The sequence below is a fragment of the Indicator indicator genome, chromosome 3, assembly GCF_027791375.1.
Source record: "Indicator indicator isolate 239-I01 chromosome 3, UM_Iind_1.1, whole genome shotgun sequence".
Taxonomy (NCBI): Eukaryota; Metazoa; Chordata; class Aves; order Piciformes; family Indicatoridae; genus Indicator; species Indicator indicator.
Genome location: NC_072012.1, coordinates 10,188,137 through 10,207,312, shown reverse-complemented (window position 1 = coordinate 10,207,312; position 19,176 = coordinate 10,188,137). Strand labels below are relative to the sequence as shown.

At 61.9% G+C, this 19,176-nt stretch overlaps 3 protein-coding genes across 3 annotated transcripts; 2 read left to right on the top strand and 1 right to left on the bottom strand.

The window, feature by feature from the left end:
* Nucleotides 1-216: 216 nt before the first annotated feature.
* On the top strand, nt 217-1,121 carry LOC128981092 (protein SCO2 homolog, mitochondrial). The gene has a single exon (XM_054399746.1). The coding sequence runs from the start codon at nt 217-219 to the stop codon at nt 898-900; it is 684 nt and encodes a 227-aa protein (XP_054255721.1). The 3' UTR covers nt 901-1,121.
* Nucleotides 1,122-1,576: 455 nt separating this feature from the next.
* On the bottom strand, nt 1,577-8,762 carry NCAPH2 (non-SMC condensin II complex subunit H2). The gene is made up of 20 exons (XM_054399745.1): nt 8,655-8,762; nt 8,434-8,535; nt 7,975-8,030; nt 6,964-7,039; nt 6,630-6,704; nt 5,979-6,058; nt 5,620-5,738; nt 5,455-5,535; nt 5,000-5,091; nt 4,835-4,906; nt 4,597-4,663; nt 4,249-4,356; nt 3,651-3,704; nt 3,440-3,536; nt 3,284-3,405; nt 3,102-3,167; nt 2,947-2,993; nt 2,703-2,804; nt 2,139-2,288; nt 1,577-1,768 (listed from the first exon to the last, which is right to left on the bottom strand). Exons 1-20 carry the CDS (start codon nt 8,760-8,762, stop codon nt 1,577-1,579), a joined length of 1,866 nt encoding a protein of 621 aa, XP_054255720.1.
* Nucleotides 8,763-9,732: 970 nt separating this feature from the next.
* Nucleotides 9,733-19,176, top strand: LMF2 (lipase maturation factor 2). Its single transcript, XM_054399743.1, has 14 exons — nt 9,733-9,829; nt 10,292-10,545; nt 11,058-11,086; nt 12,146-12,342; nt 12,544-12,722; nt 13,762-13,900; nt 14,131-14,265; nt 14,360-14,465; nt 14,577-14,673; nt 15,907-16,089; nt 17,369-17,537; nt 18,217-18,322; nt 18,452-18,554; nt 18,811-19,176. The coding sequence occupies exons 1-14, from the start codon at nt 9,733-9,735 to the stop codon at nt 19,174-19,176; spliced, it is 2,160 nt and encodes a 719-aa protein (XP_054255718.1).

Here is a 19,176-nt window from a genome sequence, read left to right as displayed (position 1 = left end):
GGGTCAGATGGCACCAGAGGGCTGGCACAAGGCCTCCAAATAACCCTTGTGCCCCTCTCCTCACCCCTTCTCCTTCCCCACAGCCCCACCATGTCGGTGCCCCGCCGCCCGCTTCCTCTTCGCCCTCTCCTCCTCCTCCCCACCACCCCGCGCCACCCTCTGCCACCCGCCCGCCGCCTTTCCAACCCCACCTCCACGCCGGGCGGAGGCCGGGTAATGCCATTTTGGGGCCGCGTAGGCGTGGTGGCAGCGGCGGGGACGGCGGCGGGGGCGGCCTGGTGGTACCTGAGGGAGGAGAAGGAGCGGCGGCGGCGGGCGCGGCGGCAGGAGGAGCTGCGGACGCTGGCACTGGGCCAGGGGGATTTCCAGTTGGTGGATCACACCGGCAGAGCCCGCCGCAAGTCAGACTTCCTGGGCCGCTGGGTGCTGCTCTACTTCGGCTTCACCCACTGCCCTGACGTGTGCCCGGAGGAACTGGAGAAACTGGGCAGGGTGGTGGAGCTGCTGGAGCAAGAGGATGTGCGGAAAGGCACCCAGAAAGGTACCCTTCCCCCCATCCAACCCCTCTTCATCACGGTGGATCCGGAACGGGACAGCGTGGAGGCCCTGGCCCGGTACCTCCGAGACTTCCACCCCCGCTTGCTGGGATTGACCGGGAGCGCCGAGGCAGTGCGGGCGGCGGGCAAAGCCTACAGGGTCTATGCCCAGGCAGGGCCCCCCGATGCCAGCGGGGAGTACTTGGTGGATCACAGCATCATCCTCTACCTGCTGGGCCCTGATGGGCTCCTCCTCGACTACTATGGCAGGGCCAAGAGTGAGGAGCACATCGCCCGCAGCGTGCGGCACCACATGGACACCTACCAGCCCCTCCCCATGCCCACCCAGGGGCAGAAAAAGTGATGGTTGGCACCTGATTGGCACTGCCTCGGGGCAATAAAGCTGCTTGGGACTCACCCCAGGGGCATTAAAACTGATTGGGATACCCCCAGGGCATTAAAACTGGTACTCCTCTGGGGCAGTAAAAGTGATTCACACCACATGGGCACCTACCAGCCCCTCCCCGTGCTCACCCAAGGGTAGAAAAAGTGATGACTGGCACCACCTCAGGGCAATAAAGCTGCTTGGGCTCTCCTTCCAAGGACAATAGTGATTGGTATCCCCCCCCCAGTGCCATTAAAACAGGCACTTCACCAGAGCAATGAAGCTGCTTGGCACCACATGGGCACCTACCAGCCCCTCCCCAAAATAACATCCCCCTCCCACCTAAACGGCTTGTGGCACGCCCTCAAAGCACCCCCTCTGGTTCTAGGGAGAGTGCCAACCTCAGAAACGACCCCCCCACGATGGTGCCAAGGGGCAGGATGTACCCAGTAGGTGGGTGAAGGGATACCCTGTGGTCCTCCCCAGGAGGGTCCTCTGGAGGGACACCTGTGCTGCTCCCCACCCCTTCTTCTCAGAACCATTGAATGGGGCAGGAGACCTCTGCCCACCCTGTGCCACCGCCTGTGCCCCCCAGGACCATTCCATGGGGCAGGAAGCCTCCTGCTTACCGGGCAGAGCCTTTCCCAATGTTTTTTTATTCCTGAGGTGGGGGCATTATTGTGGAAGGGTGGGCAGTGGAGGGGGCTGTGGAGCAGGCTGGTGGCAACTGGAGGTCCTGGAACCGCTGGAGGGGCTCCTGGTGGGGAGTCAGCGCCTTCAGCCGCAGTGTGTCCACAGCCTCCTCCAGCCCTGCCTCCTGTGCCAGCTCCACCACCGAGTCGTTGGCCTGGGGGGCAGAGAGGGCACCGTGAGGGGCACTGAGGGCTGGCAGAGCTGGGGGGGACATTAACAAAGCTTGGAGTACTGGGGGGGGTAAAAAGGGGCACGGGGAGGGGCACTGGAGAGGGGACGAAGGGGGCATGGTGAGGGGCACTGAGGGCTGGCAGAGCTGATAAAGCTTGGCGTCACTGAGGGAAGGGGCAAACGGGGCAGGGCAGAGCTCTGGGGGCACTGGGAATAGGGCAGAAAGGGGCACAGTGAAGGGCACTGGGAGATGGCAGCACTAGGGGGGCACTGGGTGGGGGGTGCTGGGAAGGGGGCATGGTGAGGGGCACTTGGGGGCTGGCAGGGCTTGGGGGGGGCACCCCCATACTCACCAGCTGCAGGGCAGCCAGCAGGTACCTGCTGACCTTGAAGGGGGGCATGCCGCGCACCAGGCTGGCAAAGGAGTGCCACTGCCCCAGGGGCTGGCACTTCTCTGCCAGTACCACCCCATAGCTGTGGATGTCGAAGTGGGCTCGCTCCTCCTGTGGGCACCAAGGGCTTAAGGGGGCACTAGGGGGGCACTTGGACCCCCCAAACCCCTGCCCATAAGGGTCCTTTACCCTCCCCAGCCCCTTACCCACTGATATCCTTTGCCCACAGGGATCCATGCCCACCCCTGCCCATTCTGTCCCAATCCCCCTGGCCACCCCAGACCCTTGTCCCCAGGGGGTCTTGCTCACTCCAGACCCCAGCCCCCTGCCCACAGGGGTCCTTGTCCACTGGGGCCCCCTTGCCCACCCCAGACCCTCAGCCCTCCTGCCATGGAGGGACCCCACCCCAACCCCAGCCCCAGGGGTCGCTGCCCACTTCAGCCCCTTACCCACTGTTGTCCCTCACCCATGAGGGGATCCCTGCCCACCCCAGCCCCCTGCCCATGGTGGGGAGGGGTCCCTTGCCTGTTCCTGCAACAGGGGCCTGATCCTGTCCTCCCAGCACCGCAGGTTCTGGGACAGCTCCGTCTCCTGCAGGTACTTCTGGGAGTTGGTGATGAAGAGCTCCTGTGGGAAGGGAGAGGCGGGGGGAGAAGGCAATGGGGATCAGTTGGGGGACACCCCTAAGCCCCCTGCTGTCCCCCCAACTCTTCCTGCTGCCCTCTCAGACCCTGCCCTGCAGCCCCCCAAGCCCCCAAACGGTACCCACCACGTTCCTGCGGACCAGCTCCTCGTAGCTCACGTCACGGGCCGGGGCTGTGGGAAGGCAAAGTGTCACCAAACAGGGGACAGGGGACAGCCCCAAGGACAGGGGGACAGGGCAGGAGGAGTTGAAGAAGGGGTAGAGCAGCTCCCCCCCCTCACCCAGGTCTTCTTTTGCCAGCTCCTCTGGCCTCTCAGGTGGGAGCATCTCATGCCCCAGGAAGTCACCTGTGGGGAGAGGACAATGTCTCAGTGCCACCCTCCTGGGGACAAACAGCACCCCCCCAACCCACTCAGGACCCCCAGTTTGGGGTGGGGGTGCAGATTTGGGCTGCCCAAGTTACCATTGTCCCCCTCACAGTCGAGCCCACGCTCCTCCTCGGGCAGCTCCAGCTCATCCTCAGCCTCCTCCAGCTCGTTCTCTGGTGGCCACAGTGACTCCTGGGGCACATCAACCCATGAGGACCTCCCCAGTGCCCAGGGAGGGGGCACAGAGGTGCCCAAGTGCCCCCTGGTGCCACCTCACCCGTGGGTGCTGCAGCTTCTTCCACACCGCCAACCGCTCCTTCTGCTCCTTCCAGTAGAACGTCTCCAGATCTGGGGGGACACTGGGGAAGTTGGGGACCCTCCAAGGCCCCCCCAGATGCCACCCAGGGAGGTTGTGGCCACCAATCAGGGCAGAAGGAGATGTCTGCAAGGTGTCCAACTCACCTGCAAAGGTTGGACCTTTCCTCTTGGTTCTTCTGCCATTGCTTCTGTCATGGTCTGGAAGAACCAGAGAGGGTTAAAGCCACCAAGGGTTAGAGGTGACAACCCCATGGGCCCTCCTGGGGACACCAACCAGGCTAGCAGCATTCTGGTGGCATCACCACAGCATGGTTATCACCTCTAGAGCCACCTCCAACCCCTCAAAGGGCCCCCTGGACAAGGGACAAAGCCAGGGGTGAGATCTGGGGACACCAACAAGGACAACAAGGAAATGAGCTGGCACCACTCCAGTGGCACCACCCTGTGGTGGTCACCTCCAGAGCCACCTCCCACCCACCAAAGGTGCCCTGGAGAAGGGACAGCCACGAGTGAGGAGATCTTGGGTCACTAAAGGTGTCCATCTCCTGCTTGGTGAAGGGCATGGAGCTTCTGGGTAAGCCCAGAAGGACCAGGATGGGGATGATGGTGGCCACGGGACCAAAGCAACCACTGAAGAGGGCCAGAAGTGGGACACCCATGGCAGAGGTGGGGATGGAGAAGGGGTTTCCCAGCTGGATCATGGGGGGGATCCCACAGGGTGCATCATGGCCAGGATACTCACAGGTTGCAGAGAACCACCTCATGAAGTCCTGGAGCTTCCTTGGGCCTTTCTTCTTCCTCTTATACCCAACCATGTCGTTCAGGCCAGGTGGCACCAGGAAAGGCCTCCCTGGAACCAAGCCCATGGTCAGAACCACCTCTTGATGCTGTTCCAACATCAACCTGGTCACCCCTGAAGGTCCTGGATTCTCTTCCCCAAGCTGCTTCTTTCCATCCCAAGGTTGGGACAGAGCCACCATGGCTCAGGGGACACTGAGGGACAACTGGGACCTTCCCAATCAGGCTGTGACCTGCCCCAGAGTAAACCCAACCCCGAGGAGCAGCCCCTTGGTGCCACCAGCACCATCACCTTTCTTGAAGGGCTTGTCCTCAGAGTCAGCAAAGGGATCCAGGCTCTGCCAAGGGTCCAGCTTCTCCTGGAAGAGGAACAAGTGGAGATGAAGCCACCAGAGGTCCTTGTGCCACCTCAGGGTGGGCACACAGGGGCCATTTGGCCCAAGGGGTCACCCCAACAGTGGCACAGGGGAGGACAGGGACATCTTAGGCAGGCATGGAGAAGCTCTGGACCTACTCCAGGTCCTCTCTACCTTGAGGTGGGTCTTGGGGTCCTGAGCAGGGGCTGGAACCTGCAGGGCATAGCCCTCGGGCTGGGGCAGGCTCTAGAAGCAATGGGACAAACTGGTGAGGTCCTGGGGAAGGAGGTGACACTGTCCCCAAGGGCCTGGCACTGTCCCCAAGGGCCTGGCACCCACCTTCTGTGCGTCCACGCGCTGGGAAACAGCTGGGGGCACCTCCATGGCATCATCCTCAGGGCTGATGTCATCTCTGATGTCATCATCAGGGTCTGGGGGGACATCAAATGGGCTCCAGTCTCTCCTCAGCCAGCCCTTCCCCATCCTCCCAGACCCTCCTCATCATCCCAGTTCCTCCCTGCCCCTCCCCATCCTCCCAGTCCTTCCCCATCCTCCCAGTTCCCCCTCACCCTCCCAGGCCCTCCTCACCTTCCCACTTTCTCACCTTCCCAGGCCTTCCACATCCTCCCAGTTCCTCCTCCCCCCCCCCAGTTCCTCCTCCTTCAGTCCCTGCTCACCTCTCCTCATCCTCCTAGTCCTTCCTCACACTCCCCCTCCCAGTTTCTCCCCACCTTCCCAGTTTGTCACCCTCCCAGCCCTTCCTCGTCCTCCCAGTTCCTCCCAGTCACACTCACCTGTCTCCCCAGAGAAGCCCAGAGCCTGGACAGCAGCTCCCAGTTGCTCCCTCACATCCCCAGGTCCACCAGTTGTTGACCCTGCTGTGAGGACAGAGGGACATCAGCAGCCACCCCACCCCCAAGCACACCTTCCCCACCCCCCAGACCAGTCTCTCCCAGTACCTTCCAGCCTGCAGGCTGGGGAGAGGCTGTAGGGCTCCAGCAGGAAGGCCCCAGAGGCATGGAGGGTGCAGGTGTTCATCCGGAAATCCCAGCGGCTGGCCAGCAGCTCCCCCTTACAGCTGGGAATGGTGGGGAACAGTCAGGGGAGGGGGGACCCCAAAACCAGGCCCACTGGGAGAGGGGCTCCAGGGCTCCCACTGGATCTTCTCTGCTTGGATTTCCCAGCACGGCCCCAGCTTGTCCTCTCCCACCAAGCCTCTTCTAGGCACCATTCCCAGTAGGATTCTCCCATGGAATGATGCATCCCTGCTGCTGCCCAGTCTGAACTGGGAGGCACTGGGAGGGCCCAGGGCTGTCACCTCAGCAGGGGGTTGTTCCTTTTCTCAGTGTCATCTGCTGGCACCAGGCACATGGGGGTCAGCGGCATCAGCTCCACTCTCTGCGGGCAAACTGGGATGGGGCCACTGGGAAAACTGGGATGGGGTATGGGGGGGTGCTGGGAAACTGGGATGGGGAACAGGAGGGTAGTGGGAAACTGGGATGAGGCATGGAAGGGTGCTGGGAAACTGGGATGGGGAACAGGAGGGCAGTGGGAAACTGGGATGAGGCATGGAAGGGTGCTGGGAAACTGGGGAGGGTGCTGGGAAACTGGGGAGGGTGCTGGGAAACTGGGATGGGGCACAGAGAGGCCACTGGGGTGGAGCCCGGGGAGGGAATTGGGAACACAGGATGGAGCCTGAGGAACTGGGATGGAGCCCAGGACGCTGGCATGAAGCCCAGGGAGAGAACTGGGAAACTAGGATGTAGCACAGGGAGGGAACTGGGAATGGAGCATGAAAAGAGGGCACTGGGAATATGGGATGGAGCCCAGGGAGTTGGGATGGGGCTCAGGGAGGACACTGGGAATATGGGATGGCACTACCCAGGTGCCCCCATGCCCCCAGAGCCCTGATCCCATGGGATTCGCCCTGGGAAAAGGGAAGCAGGGCCAGGAGAGGAGCTGGGCTCACGCTGGGCTGTTGGTCCCTCCTCAGGTCCACGCTGGCCTGGCTACTGTCCCCAATGTCATCCAAGGACAGGAACGCCTGCAAGAGACACACCACTGCCACCTGCCCCACTGCCACCACCCTGCTGCCACCAAGGGGTCCCAAGTAGGGGGCAGAGACCAGTTTGGGAGCTACTGGAGCAGGGCCAGGAGTGTAGGAGGGCAGGAAGGGAACAAGTGCCAGCCCTTAGGGACAGGGACCTTGGGGACACAGAGGCCTTAAGAGGACAGGGATCCTGGGGCACAGAAACCTTAGGGAACAGAGACCTGGGGGAACAGGGACCTGGGCCACCCCTCACCTCCTCCTGCTCAGTCCCACAGGTGATGTCGGCGTCCTTGCCATCAGGTCCCACGGAGCAGACCTGCTTCTGCCTCCTGGATCAGGGAGGAAAACCTTGGGATCAGGAGCAGCCCATGCTGGGAATGAGAAGCTGGAAGAGAAATGGAGCCAGGAGGCCTCCAACCCTGCCTCTTGCTGTGGTGGCTTCAAGTGGGACCAGCCATGGGCAGCAGAGAGCAGGGACACCATGGGCAGGCTTTGGGAACATCCATGGAGCTTCATGTTGCTCCAGCTCAAGAGGAGCTTCTTTCAGACCTTCATCCTTGACCTCTTCCAACAAAAGTGAAATGGTTCCACAAATCCCACTGTGGTAGGGTGGGAAGGGACTGCTAGAACTCATCCAGTCCAACCCCCCTGCTCCAGCAGGGTCACCAACAGCAGCTTGCCAGGAGCACAGTGTCCAGGTGGGTTTGGAAGCTCTCCAGAGGAGACAACTGCACAACCTTTCTGGGCAGCCTGCTCCAGGGCTCCACCACCCTCACAGCCAACAAGCTGCTCCTGATGGAACCTCCTGGGTTACAGCTGGTGCCCCTTGCCCTACCACTGGACACCACTGACAAGAGTCTGGCCACATCCTCTTGCCCCCTACCCTCTTGCTCTTGGTGAGCATTGCTCAGATCCCCTCTCAGGCTGCTCTGCTCCAGGCTCAACAGCCCCAGGTCCCTCAGCTGCTCTTCCCAAGTTCTCCAGACCATTCTCCTTCTTCAGAGCCTTCCCCCCAGCTTCGTTGTCCTTCTGTGGACCTGCTCCAGCCCCTCAATGTCCTTCTCAGAGTGAAGGGCCCAAAACTGACTCCAGGATTCAAGGTGTGGCCTCACCTCCCTTCCCCAGTCCCACTGGCCATGCAAGGCCCTTCCCACCACCTCAACAGAAAAGCAGCAAGACAGGGCTGGAGTCTCCCAGGTTCTTCTCCAAGCCTCAAGCCCCAAAAAGCTGCTTCTGGAATGTGTGTGAGGAGAACTCCACTCACTTTTTGTTGCAGATGAAGTCAAGGACTTGGCAGACCATCTGGTAGAGATGTTCCACCTGGAAAAGAACAACCAGAGCCTCAGTGAAGGAGGAATAGGTCCCAGAAGAGCTGCTCCAACTTCTTCAGCAGGGATGGGACAAGGGATGAGGGGGCTGAGCTGAGATTTAGATAGGAGAGAAAGGAGATGTTCTTCATTATGAGGACAGTGAGATGTTCTTTGTGATGAGAGGTTGGAGATGCCCCATTCCTGGAACCACTGCAGGTCAGGTTGGCTGGGGCTCTGAGATGGCCTTTGAAGGTCCCTCAACCCAACCAGTCTGCAACTCAGGAGGTAGAACCTCACATTCCTTCATTTCTAGCACTCATTGTTGTGTCCAAGTCATTCTGAGCCCCACGGTGCTCAGCTGAGGGCCAGCAGGACAGGGCAGGGTGACAAAGGAAACATGAAGTGGCTGTCACCTTCTTGCTGTAGATGGAAGCAGATCCCTGGATCACCAGAGCAGCCTCCACAAAGTTCATGGTGGTTTTGCCATTGTCAAAGGAGATGCAGATTTGCTCCAGCTGCAGAAGACACAGAAAAAGGAAAATGACCCAGCAAAGCCCAACTGGAGCATGGGGACAGGGAGAAGGTTGTCAGCCCACAACGTCCCCATCTGATGGGCTGTAGGACCCCTCCTCACCTCTTCCAGGTACTCCCCAAGCTGGGCAGCCACATCCACCTCCCAGTTCTTGGTGAGGTCCCGAATGGGCTGCAGGAGGTGCAGGAAGCGTGACTCCACCTCCTCCATGGTTGGGAGCCCAGCTTTGGCCAGGGAGAGGCCCACAGGTGGAATCCAAGGGTGCAGGAGACCCAGAGCCAGGCACAGCCGAGGTGGGGTTGAGCTCAGCTGGACATCCGCAGAAAGGGAAGATGGCAGCCGTCAGGGGACCCTGAATGGAGTTGGTTGGAGGAGAACTTTGAGATCATCCAGTCCAACCAGCAACCCAGCAGGTCACTACTGAACCAGGCCCACGCCCCAGACCCAGCCTGAGATCCAGACCCTAAACCCAGTTGCCAGGCCAAGACCAAGACCCCAGACTCAGATCAAGATTCAGGCCAAGACCTGGACACCAGACCCCTGGCTAAGATCCAGCCCCCAGGCCAAAATCCACACCCAGGCTGAGATGTAGAGCCCAGACCCATCTCAAGTTGAAATCCAGACCTGAGGTTGAGGTCCAGACTCCAGACTAAGACCCAGCTGGAAATTGAGATCCAGATCCTAGACCGAGATCCAGACCCCAGACTGTGAGATCTGAACATGTAGTGGTTTGAGCTAGTCCCTAGCTTAAGGTACTAAATACTGGGGGGATCTAATTCAACCCAAAACAAAACCCCAGAGCCAGACCCTCAAAAAGAGACCGAGACCCCCAACCCGAAGCTCCCAGCCCCAAGACCCCCCGACCCTAAGGCGGGATCCTCCCAGCCCGCCCCGCGCCCCCAGCGCGTCTCTCACCAGCCACTGCTGTCGCCTTCGCTTCCTGCCGCCATTTTGTTTTTCCCGCCCGACGCGACGCGCGGGGGGCGGGGCGCGGTGGCGTCATTCCGCACTGGGGGGGGCGTGCTGACGTCACGATGCACCCGCGGAGAGGGGTCCTTAGCGTGGCGCCGCCGCCGCCCCGTGCTAAGGCTTTGACGTGCGGACGCAGCGTACGTGCTGACGTCGGCGCTCGCTGGCGGGGGTCTGCGGCGCTGCTGCTGCTGCTGCTGCTACCGGTGCCATGAGGGTCCCTCCGGTGCGGCCGCGCTCCCTCTTCCTCACCGGGCTGGCTGCCGTTTATCTCGCTGCCTTCGCCTCGCTTTACGTCCAGATTCCCGGTAACGGCAGCAGGGAGGGGTTGGGGATGCGCTGCGAGGCCGCTAGGCCGCTAGGTACTGGTGGTGTGGGGCGGGGGGGGGTAGGCCGCACCGGGGGCAGACCCTAGCGGGGGCAGGCCTCATTAGAGCACCTCAAACCCAGCCTGTCCGCCCGGTTTTCCCCGTTATCCCCTTGAGTGGCTTGGCCCGGCTCCACCTGGGTTTCTGCCTATGGGTTCTGCCCATGGGGCTGCCTTCCCAGTTGGCTGGTGAAACTGGGAAGTTGGAGTGGGTGGGGGCCAGCTGGAGCCTCCTCGGCTGGTGCCTGAGTAAGTGTGAGAAGGGAGAGGGGCATCCCTGTGGGGCGCGAAGGGATGCAGAGGGGGTTCTCAGTTAAGGGTGAGGGAGAGGGAGGAGGTCGGGGTGGCTCCCCAGTTCTGCTCCCCATCCTTACTGGTCTGTACTGTGTTTGCCACGCCCCAGGGCTGTATGGCAGAGCCGGGATCCTGCCTGCCCGAAAGCTGCTCCGGCTCACTGGGAAGGGGTTCTGGGAGCAGCTGCGGGATTTTCCCACCCTGCTCTGGCTCAGTCCCTACCTGGGCTTGGATACTGAGCTGGGAATGGAGCTGCTGTGCTTACTGGGTGTACTGATGTCACTGGGAGCTGTGCTGCTGGAGCCACTAAGGGACTGTCTGCTCTTTGCCCTGCTCAGGATGTGCTATCTCTCCCTCTACCAGGTAGGAAAGTTGGGAATGGGGCTTGCAGGAGGGGATCTCAGGGCAAGGGATTTGAGATATTTGGGATGGGGTGAGGGTGAGATCCCTAATTTGCAATCTTCCCACAGCCTCCCAGTGCTCACGTTTCCCCTGTGGAGCTGGGGGAAGACACTGGCAACTCCCTCACTCATCTTGAGGGGGGTAAAATTCCAGCCCTATCCCATTTTTCCTGGGATAACTCCTCATTGATAAACACGTGGAGCTAATTCCCAGATTTCTGAGGACCCTTTTCCTGCTTCCCATGAGGATTCTTTTCCCCTGCCCAGCCCCAATTACCCCCTCCCATGCCCTTTCCCCCATCTCATGAGGATTCTGTGACCCTGCAACCCACAGCTGCCTTTTTCTACCTCCAGGTTCCCTCCCTAAACTCAAACCAGGCTCTAGGAGGGATCTGTAACCACCTCTCAGCCCCTTTTTCCATGGGATAGGTGTTGGGAAAAGGCCCCTGTCACCTCTGCTCTCTCTCCCCACAGGTGGGACAGGTCTTTCTCTACTTCCAGTGGTGAGTCAGCCCCACACTGACCCTTCTGGGGTGGGTTTTCGTGTCCTGGGAGCCATCCTGAGCCAGCTTGCCACCCTCAGGAGCTTGGTGCTGGTCATACTGGGGTAGAACTGGGTGAAGAATAGAGCTCAGAGGGATGTGAGCAGTGGGACAGGGTCTAGTTAGAGACCTGGAGCTTGCAGTGCTCCTCAGGGGTCAGGACTGGGTATAGTCTTGGTCAATGTCTTCATCAATGACCTGGGTGAAGGAACACTGTGGGCCCTCAGCCAGTTTGCTGATGGTGCCAAACTAGGAGGAGTGGTGACACCCCATCAGGTCTCTAGTGGGACCTGGCCAGGCTCATGAGTTGGAGAGAGGAACCTAATGAAGCTCACCCAGAGCAAGGGTAGGGTCCTATCCCTGGGGAGGAACAACCCCCTGCAGCAGTGCAGGTGAGGGGTGACCTGCTGGGAAGCAGCTCCATGCAGAAGGAATTAGGAGTGCTGGTGGACAAGAAGTTGCCTTTGAGGCAGCAGTGTGTCCTGGGGGGTGTGAAGAAGAGTGTGGCCAGCAGGTCAAGAGAGGTTCTCCTGCCTCTCTACTCTGCCCTGGTGAGGCCACACCTGGAGAACTGGGTCCAGTTCTGGGCTCCCCAGTTCCAGAAGGATTGGGCCCTACTGGAGAGAGTCCAGTGGAGGCTGGGAAGCTGCTGAGAGGCCAGGAGCACCTCTGTGAGGAGGAAAGGCTGAGAGCCCTGGGGCTGTTGAGTCTGGAGAAGAGCAGCCTGGGAGGGCATCTGAGCAATGCTCAGCAAGAGCTGAAGGAGATGTGGGGGGAGCAAGAGGATGTGGCCAGACTCTTGTCAGTGGTGCCCAGGGACAGGACAAGGGGTAAGGGGCACCAACTGGAAGGCAGGAGAAACATCTTGGCTTTGAGGTGGTGAGAAGACCACAGAGGTCTTGGAGTCTGCTTCTGTGGAGAGCTTCCAACCCCACCTGGCTGTTGTAGTCCTGGGCAAGCTGCTGTGGGTGCCCCTGCTGGATGGACTGGGTGAGCTTCAGAGATCCCTTCCCACCCCAGGGACAGTCTCCTGCTGGAAGCAGGGTTCCTGGCTGTGCTGGTGGCCCCCCTGCACCTGCTGAAGTGGAAGTCCACGAGCTGGCGTCCCCACGACGGGGTCACCTTCTGGCTGGTCCGCTGGCTCCTCTTCCGTCTCATGTTCTCCTCTGGGGTGGTGAAGCTGACCAGTCGCTGCCCCACGTGGTGGGGGCTTACTGGTAGGTGTGGGGGGGTCACTGGGAGGTTTTGGGGGCATCTTGAACCTCAGAGTGGGTTGGGAAGGGCTTGGTGGTAGGACTGCGAAGGGGTCAGGACTGGGAAGGTGTTGGGCTTGGGAGGGAATTGGGGAGGGCCTGGGAAGCTTTGTCACCTCTCTGCCACTTCTGCTCACCCTCAACCTCATTCCTCTTTGCCCCCAGCCCTCACCTACCACTACCAGTCCCAGTGCATCCCCACCCCAGTGGCCTGGTTTGCCCACCAGCTGCCCAGCTGGTTCCAGAAGCTCAGTGTGGTGGCCACCTACGTCATCGAGGTGCCCATCCCCATCCTCTTCTTCGCCCCCATCCGACGCCTGCGCCTCTTTGCCTTCTACTGCCAGGTGGGTGAGCACACAGGGACCTCCACCACCACTTTTGGGTGCTTTGAGACCCCTGGGTGCCCAAGTGTTGAGGGTGGTGGGGACCAGAGAGGTTTTGGAGTCTCCTCCTTTGGAGAGCCTCTGAATTCACTTGGACATTGTGCTGCTGGGCAAGCTGCTATGGGTGACCCTGCTGGAGCAGTTGACTGGAGGAGCTCCAGAGGTCCCCTGGCTCCCACCCACACTTCCTCTGGGTTCCCTGGGATGCCCCCCTCACCCTTCTTTGGGTGCCTTGGAATGCTCCTCCACCCCGTCCCAGGAACCACCCTCAAGATGCCCTCCTCACTTTGGGTGCTCTGGGACCCACCTACCCCTACCACCTGCCTTCCTTGGGGTGCCCTGGGACTGCACACACAACCCCCCCAACTTCCTTGGGGTGCCCTGGGACTGCACACACATCCCCCCAACTTCCTTGGGGTGCCCTGGGACTGCACACACAACCCCTCAACTTCCTTGGGGTGCTCTGGGACTGCACACACAACCCCCCCAACTTCCTTGGGGTGCCCTGGGACTGCACACACAACCCCCCCAACTTCCTTGGGGTGCCCTGGGACTGCACACACATCCCCCCAACTTCCTTGGGGTGCCCTGGGACTGCACACACAACCCCTCAACTTCCTTGGGGTGCCCTGGGACTGCACACACATCCCCCCAACTTCCTTGGGGTGCCCTGGGACTGCACACACAACCCCCCCAACTTCCTTGGGGTGCCCTGGGACTGCACACACAACCCCCCCAACTTCCTTGGGGTGCCCTGGGACTGCACACACATCCCCCCAACTTCCTTGGGGTGCCCTGGGACCCCCTCCCACACCCAGCCCTTTTTTGGGTGCCCTGGGCCCCCCCAGCTCCTCTTTGTGCACCCTGGGATCCCCACAGACTCGCCCCAGGACCCACTGGGCTAACTGGTGGTACTGGTTTGGTACTGGTGGCAGTGGGGGGGTTACCTGATGTCCTTTGCACCTACCCCCCCCCCAGCCCTGCCTTCGCTCCTCGCCAGGTCCTGCTGCAGCTCCTCATCATCCTCACTGGCAACTACAACTTCTTCAACATCCTCACCATCACCTTGGCCTTCTCCTTGCTGGACCAGGAGCACTTGGGGGGCTCAGGAAGCCCCAGCAAGAAGAAACAGAGCAATGGTGAGACCCCCAGGGGACAGATTTGGGGCAGGGGGGGATGGACAGCCCCTTTCTACCCTCCCTCAGGAAGGGAGGGGACAGGCTGCCACCTCTGGGTGGTTCTGGTTGCCCCCCCAGTTAGGTGCTGGTGGCTTGGCCATCTTGCCCAGCTCTAGGGTATGGAGGTCAAGTTGAGGGAGACCCCCAAACCCCCTTCCCCCCAGTGTTTAATGACTCCTCTTTGCCTCCAGCTTGGCCCCCAAGCTTCTTCTCTTTCTTCTCCACCTTGCTGGAGTTGACCACCTACGGTTTTCTCATCTACTGGACCACCCAGTACTTTGGTCTGGAGATCAACTGGGAGAAAAAGCTGCTGGACTCTAAAGTGGGTAGGTCCCAGCTGAACACCCCCTGCCCTCCTTGGTGGCTCCTTGCACCAGGAGAAGGTTCCTGTCCAACCTCCTGGGTCTCTTCCTGCTCCAGCCTTCACCTACCATGAGTTCACCACCTGGCTGGGGACGGTGACACTCCCACTGGTGGGACTGGGATTCCTCTCCCTGTCCTGGGAGATCCTCTTGGCCCTCTACAGGTGGGTGATGGGGGTGGTGGTGGAGGGGCCTGGGGTGCCCTAGGTACCACCCAGAGCCCCAAACCGCTGGTCCTGGCAGCCCTGATGGGTGTCACCCCTCACCCCTGGCAGGTCCCTCAGTGTCCCTGGGTGCTGCTGGAAGCTGTGGGCCACCCTCCAGTGGGGCATCTTCACCTGTGCAACCCTGGGGGTCTTTGCCATCAGCTTGGTGAGATGAGGGACATCTGGGGGCAAGGGGACAGCATGGGCACAGCTGGGCTGGGAGAGGGACACAGGGATGGCCTCATCCTGTTGAGGACAGCGAGATGGGGACGTGAGCATGGGGACAGAGACCCCATTCAGTGATGGATATGGGCTGGGGACACCTCATCCTGGTGAGGATGTGAGGATGGGGACCTTCTGGGGGACGTGGGATGGGGACACCTCATCCTGGTGAGGATATGAGGATGGGGACCTTCTGGGGGACGTGGGATGGGGACACCTCATCCTGGTGAGGATATGAGGATGGGGACCTTCTGGGGGACGTGGGATGGGGACACCTCATCCTGGTGAGGATGTGAGGATGGGGACCTTCTGGGGGACGTGGGATGGGGACACCTCATCCTGGTGAGGATGTGAGGATGGGGACCTTCTGGGGGACGTGGGATGGGGACACCTCATCCTGGTGAGGATGTGAGGATGGGGACCTTCTGGGGGACGTGGGATGGGGACACCTCATCCTGGTGAGGATGTGAGGATGGGGACCTTCTGGGGGACGTGGGATGGGGACACCTCATCCTGGTGAGGATGTGAGGATGGGGACCTTCTGGGGGACATGGGATGGGGACACCTCATCCTGGTGAGGATTTGCCTATAGGGACATGGGGATGGAGACCTTCTGGGACCATGGGATGGAGATGCTCCAGTTGGGAGAGGGGCATGGGGCAAGGGACAGTACCCAGTGGGGCTGGGGGTGACCTAGGGAACAAAGTGGGTGGATAATGAAGCTGGAGGTGACGCAAGGGGACAAAATGGGTGGGGGGCACAGGGGACAATGGGGCTAGGGGTGACCCCAGGGGCCAAGAGGGGGCACCTGTGGGTATGAGGAGCTGGAGGTTTGGCTGAGGTTGTGCCAGGCCGTAGTGACAAACCCCCTTTGCCCCCCAACGCCGCGGTGCCCCCCGACGCCGCGGTGTCCCGTCCCACCCCGTGCCCCCCGACGCCGCGGTGTCCCGTCCCCCCCCCGTGCCCCCCGACGCCGCGGTGTCCCGTCCCCTCCCCGTGCCCCCCGACGCCGCGGTGTCCCGTCCCCTCCCCGTGCCCCCCGACGCCGCGGTGTCCCGTCCCCTCCCCGTGCCCCCCGACCGCCGCGCGGGTGTCCCCGTCCCCCCCCGTGCCCCCCGACGCCGCGGTGTCCCGTCCCCCCCCGTGCCCCCCACAGTGCGGTGTGTCCCCCCGGCAGGTCCCCTTCACGTCCCTCGACGCCCCCTCCAGCCGGCAGCTGTGGCCGGGGCTGCGGCAGCTGTTTGGGGCGGTGGAGCGGTTCCAGGTGGTGTCCTCCTACGGGCTGTTCCGCAGGATGACCGGCGTGGGGGGGCGGCCCGAGGTGGTGCTGGAGGGCAGCCTGGATGGGCACAGCTGGACGGTGAGTGACCGCTGCCTGCGCCTCTGGGGGCTGCGGGAACCCAACCCCTGCCAGGGCACCGCCCGGCCATGGCCCCCAGCGCCACAGCTCCAGGGCTCTGGAACCCCTCCAGGGATGGGGGCTCCACCGCTGCCCTGGCCAGCCCTTTCTGTGAACAGCTTGGGCCCCCCTGCCCAGCCCCTGGGGCAACTCGAGGTCCTTTTCTCTTCTCCCGTCACTTAGGAGGAGACTTGGATGCCCACCTCACTCCAAGCTCCTTTCAGGGAGTTGTAGAGAGACAGGAGGTCTCCCCTCAGTCTCCTTTTCTCCAGAGTGAGCTCCCTTTAGCTTCCTCAGCTGCTCCTCAAAGGTTCTCCAGCCCCTTCCCCTCCTCCTCCAGCCCCTTCCCCTCCTCCTCCAGCCCCTTCCCCTCCTCCTCCAGCCCCTTCCCCTCCTCCTCCTCCAGCCCCTTCCCCTCCTCCTCCTCCTCCTCCAGCCCCTTCCCCTCCTCCTCCTTACTCCTCCTCCAGCCCCTTCCCCTCCTCCTCCTTTCTCCTCCTCCAGCCCCGTCCCCTCCTCCTCCTTTCTCCTCCTCCAGCCCCTTCCCCTCCTCCTCCTTTCTCCTCCTCCAGCCCCTTCCCCTCCTCCTCCTTTCTCCTCCTCCAGCCCCTTCCCCTCCTCCTCCAGCCCCTTCCCCTCCTCTCCTCCAGCCCCTTCCCCTCCCTCCTCCAGCCCCTTCCCCTCTTCCTCCTCCTCCAGCCCTTTCCCCTCCTCCTCCTCCTCCTCCAACCCCTTCCCCTCCTCCTCCTTTCTCCTCCTCCAGCCCCTTCCCCTCCTCCTCCTTTCTCCTCCTCCAGCCCCTCAATGCTCTTCTTGTGGTGAATGATCCATAGCTGACCCCAGTATCCAAGGTGTGGCCTCACCAGTGTGCCCCAGTCCAGAGGGACAATCCCTGCCCTGCTCCTGCTGGCCATGCTATTGCAGATCCAGGCCAGGCTGCTGGTGGCCTTCCTGGCCACCTGGGCACACCCTGGCTCATCTCCACCCACTGCCACCAACCCTTCCAGGTCCTCTCCTGCCCACTTTGTCAGCAAGCTGGCCCCTTCATGGGCTCAGTGTCACCCAAGGGCATCACCTAACCTTTTGGCCTTAGTGGTTGAAGTCCAGCAGTGGTGTCCCCAAAGCCCCCTTGGTGTCCTCTGTGGGCTGTGTCCCCACCAGAAGGCGCTGATCACCCTAGGAGGTGCAAGGTGCTGAGGTGGTGGAGGCCCTGCAAGCCCTCTCCTGTGCCACCCTTCAGGAGATTGAGTTCCTGTACAAGCCAGGGAACCTCAGCAGGGCCCCCCCAGTGGTGGCCCCCCACCAGCCACGCCTGGACTGGCAGATGTGGTTTGCAGCCTTGGACCACCACAGCTCCAGTCCCTGGTTCACCAGCTTCGTCCACCGCCTGCTGCAGGGCCAGGAGGATGGTGAGAGGACCTTGGGGGGGGTTTTGGGGTGCCCTCATGGGGGTTTAGGTCCTTCCTGGGGGAGTTTGGGGGTGCCCTCATGGGGATATGGGTCCTTCCTGTAGTGGTTTGAGGTGGCCCCATGGGGGTTTGGGTCCTTCCTGTAGGGGTTTGGGGCCTTCCTCATGGGTCTTTGGGTCCTTTCTTGGTGGGGGGTTTGGGGGTGTCCTTCCTGTGGTGGTTTGGGGCTGTCCTCATAGGGTTTTGGGTCCTCTCTGGGAAAGTTTGGGGGTGCCTTCGTTGGGGGTATGGTGGTTTTGGTTCTTCCTGTGGGGTTTGGAGGTGCCCTCATGAGGGTTTAGGTCTTTCCTGTGGTGGTTTGGGGGGGCTTTCATGGGGGTAGGGGGTTTTGGGTCCTTCCTGTGGGGGTTTGGGGGGGCTTTCATGGGGGTAGGGGGTTTTGGGCCCTTCCTGTGGGGGTTTGGGTCCCCCCTGTGGTGGATTGAGGTGGCCCCAGGCGGTTTTGGGGACGTCCCCATAGGTTATTTGGTGTCCACTTGGAGTTTGGGGCTGTCCCCAGAGGGTTCTTAAGTGTTCCTGTGAGGGATTCAGTCCTTCCTGTGGTTTTGAGGGTGTCCCCATGGGTTTGGGGGTGCCCCCAGCCCTTGGTGCCACAGGGGTGCCTTTGCTGTCCCCACAGTGGTGGCCCTGCTGGAGGGGGGAGGCTCCCAGTACCCCTTCCGTGCCCGCCCCCCCCGGTACCTCCGTGCCCAGCTCTACCGTTACTACTTCACCCCCCCGGGCAGGTCAGTGGCACCCCAAAACCTCCCCTGCACCCCAAAGTGCCTCCTGCACCCCCAGCTCTTGGCCTCAGGGTGGGGGTCACAGGGGCTGTGCCAATGTCCCCTTTTTGTGTGTCCTTCCCTCCCCCTCAGCTCGGGGCTGTGGTGGCAGCGGCAGCTGGTGGGGGAGTTCTACCCTGCCGTGGCGTTGGGGGACCCCATGCTGGAGACCCTCCTGGAGCAGCTGGGGATGAAGGTAGGAGACCCCAAGACCTCAGCCCCGCAAGAATCCCATCTGACCCCCCTGACCTTCCCCTGTCACCCTGAACCACCCAATGTCACCCTGAGACCCCTCTTGTCACCCTGACCCCCACCCAATGTCACCCTGACCCCCTCCCTGGCCCCAGACTGAGGGGCACCTCTGCTGTCCCCCTGCTGCCCACCCAAACTGGGGGTGTCCTTCCTAACCCCCTCCTCTCTTTTTTTCTTTTGTTTTCTTCTCTCCCCCCCAGGAGCAGACCCCCCCCAGACCCACCCCTAAGGCTGCACTGCCCCAGCTGCTGCTGTTCCTGCGCCAGCTGTGCCAGCCTGTGCCAGCCCCAGTCCTGCTCTGGAGCCTCTACCTGCTGCTGGGGTCCGCCCTGGCGCTGCGGGCACTGCGGGCACCCTCCCGGCCCGGCGGGGGAGGCACAGCCCCCACACGCCACAAAGGTGCCCCCAGGAGAGGAGGGGAGCCTGGCATGGCAGGGGGCGAGAGGAACGGGCACAGGAACGGGCAGCCCAGGAGGAGAGAGGAGGAGGAGAGGGCAGAGGGGCACGGGGACAGGCAAGGCGATGGGCACGGGGACAGGCTGAGGGCAGCCAGGAGGAGGAAGTGA

Bases quoted from the DNA above. Each gene is read 5' to 3' on its own strand.
- LOC128981092 (XM_054399746.1), top strand. From the start codon at position 217: ATGCCATTTTGGGGCCGCGTAGGCGTGGTGGCAGCGGCGGGGACGGCG.
- NCAPH2 (XM_054399745.1), bottom strand. From the start codon at position 8,762: ATGGAGGAGGTGGAGTCACGCTTCCTGCACCTCCTGCAGCCCATTCGG. The intron at 3,537-3,650 runs GTGAGTTGGACA...GTGTCCCCCCAG, and splicing joins GAAAGGTCCAACCTTTGCAG to ATCTGGAGACGTTCTACTGG. The intron at 3,168-3,283 runs GTAACTTGGGCA...CTCTCCCCACAG, and splicing joins CGACTGTGAGGGGGACAATG to GTGACTTCCTGGGGCATGAG.
- LMF2 (XM_054399743.1), top strand. From the start codon at position 9,733: ATGAGGGTCCCTCCGGTGCGGCCGCGCTCCCTCTTCCTCACCGGGCTG. The intron at 14,466-14,576 runs GTGGGTGATGGG...CACCCCTGGCAG, and splicing joins ATCCTCTTGGCCCTCTACAG to GTCCCTCAGTGTCCCTGGGT. The intron at 17,538-18,216 runs GTGAGAGGACCT...CTGTCCCCACAG, and splicing joins GCTGCAGGGCCAGGAGGATG to TGGTGGCCCTGCTGGAGGGG.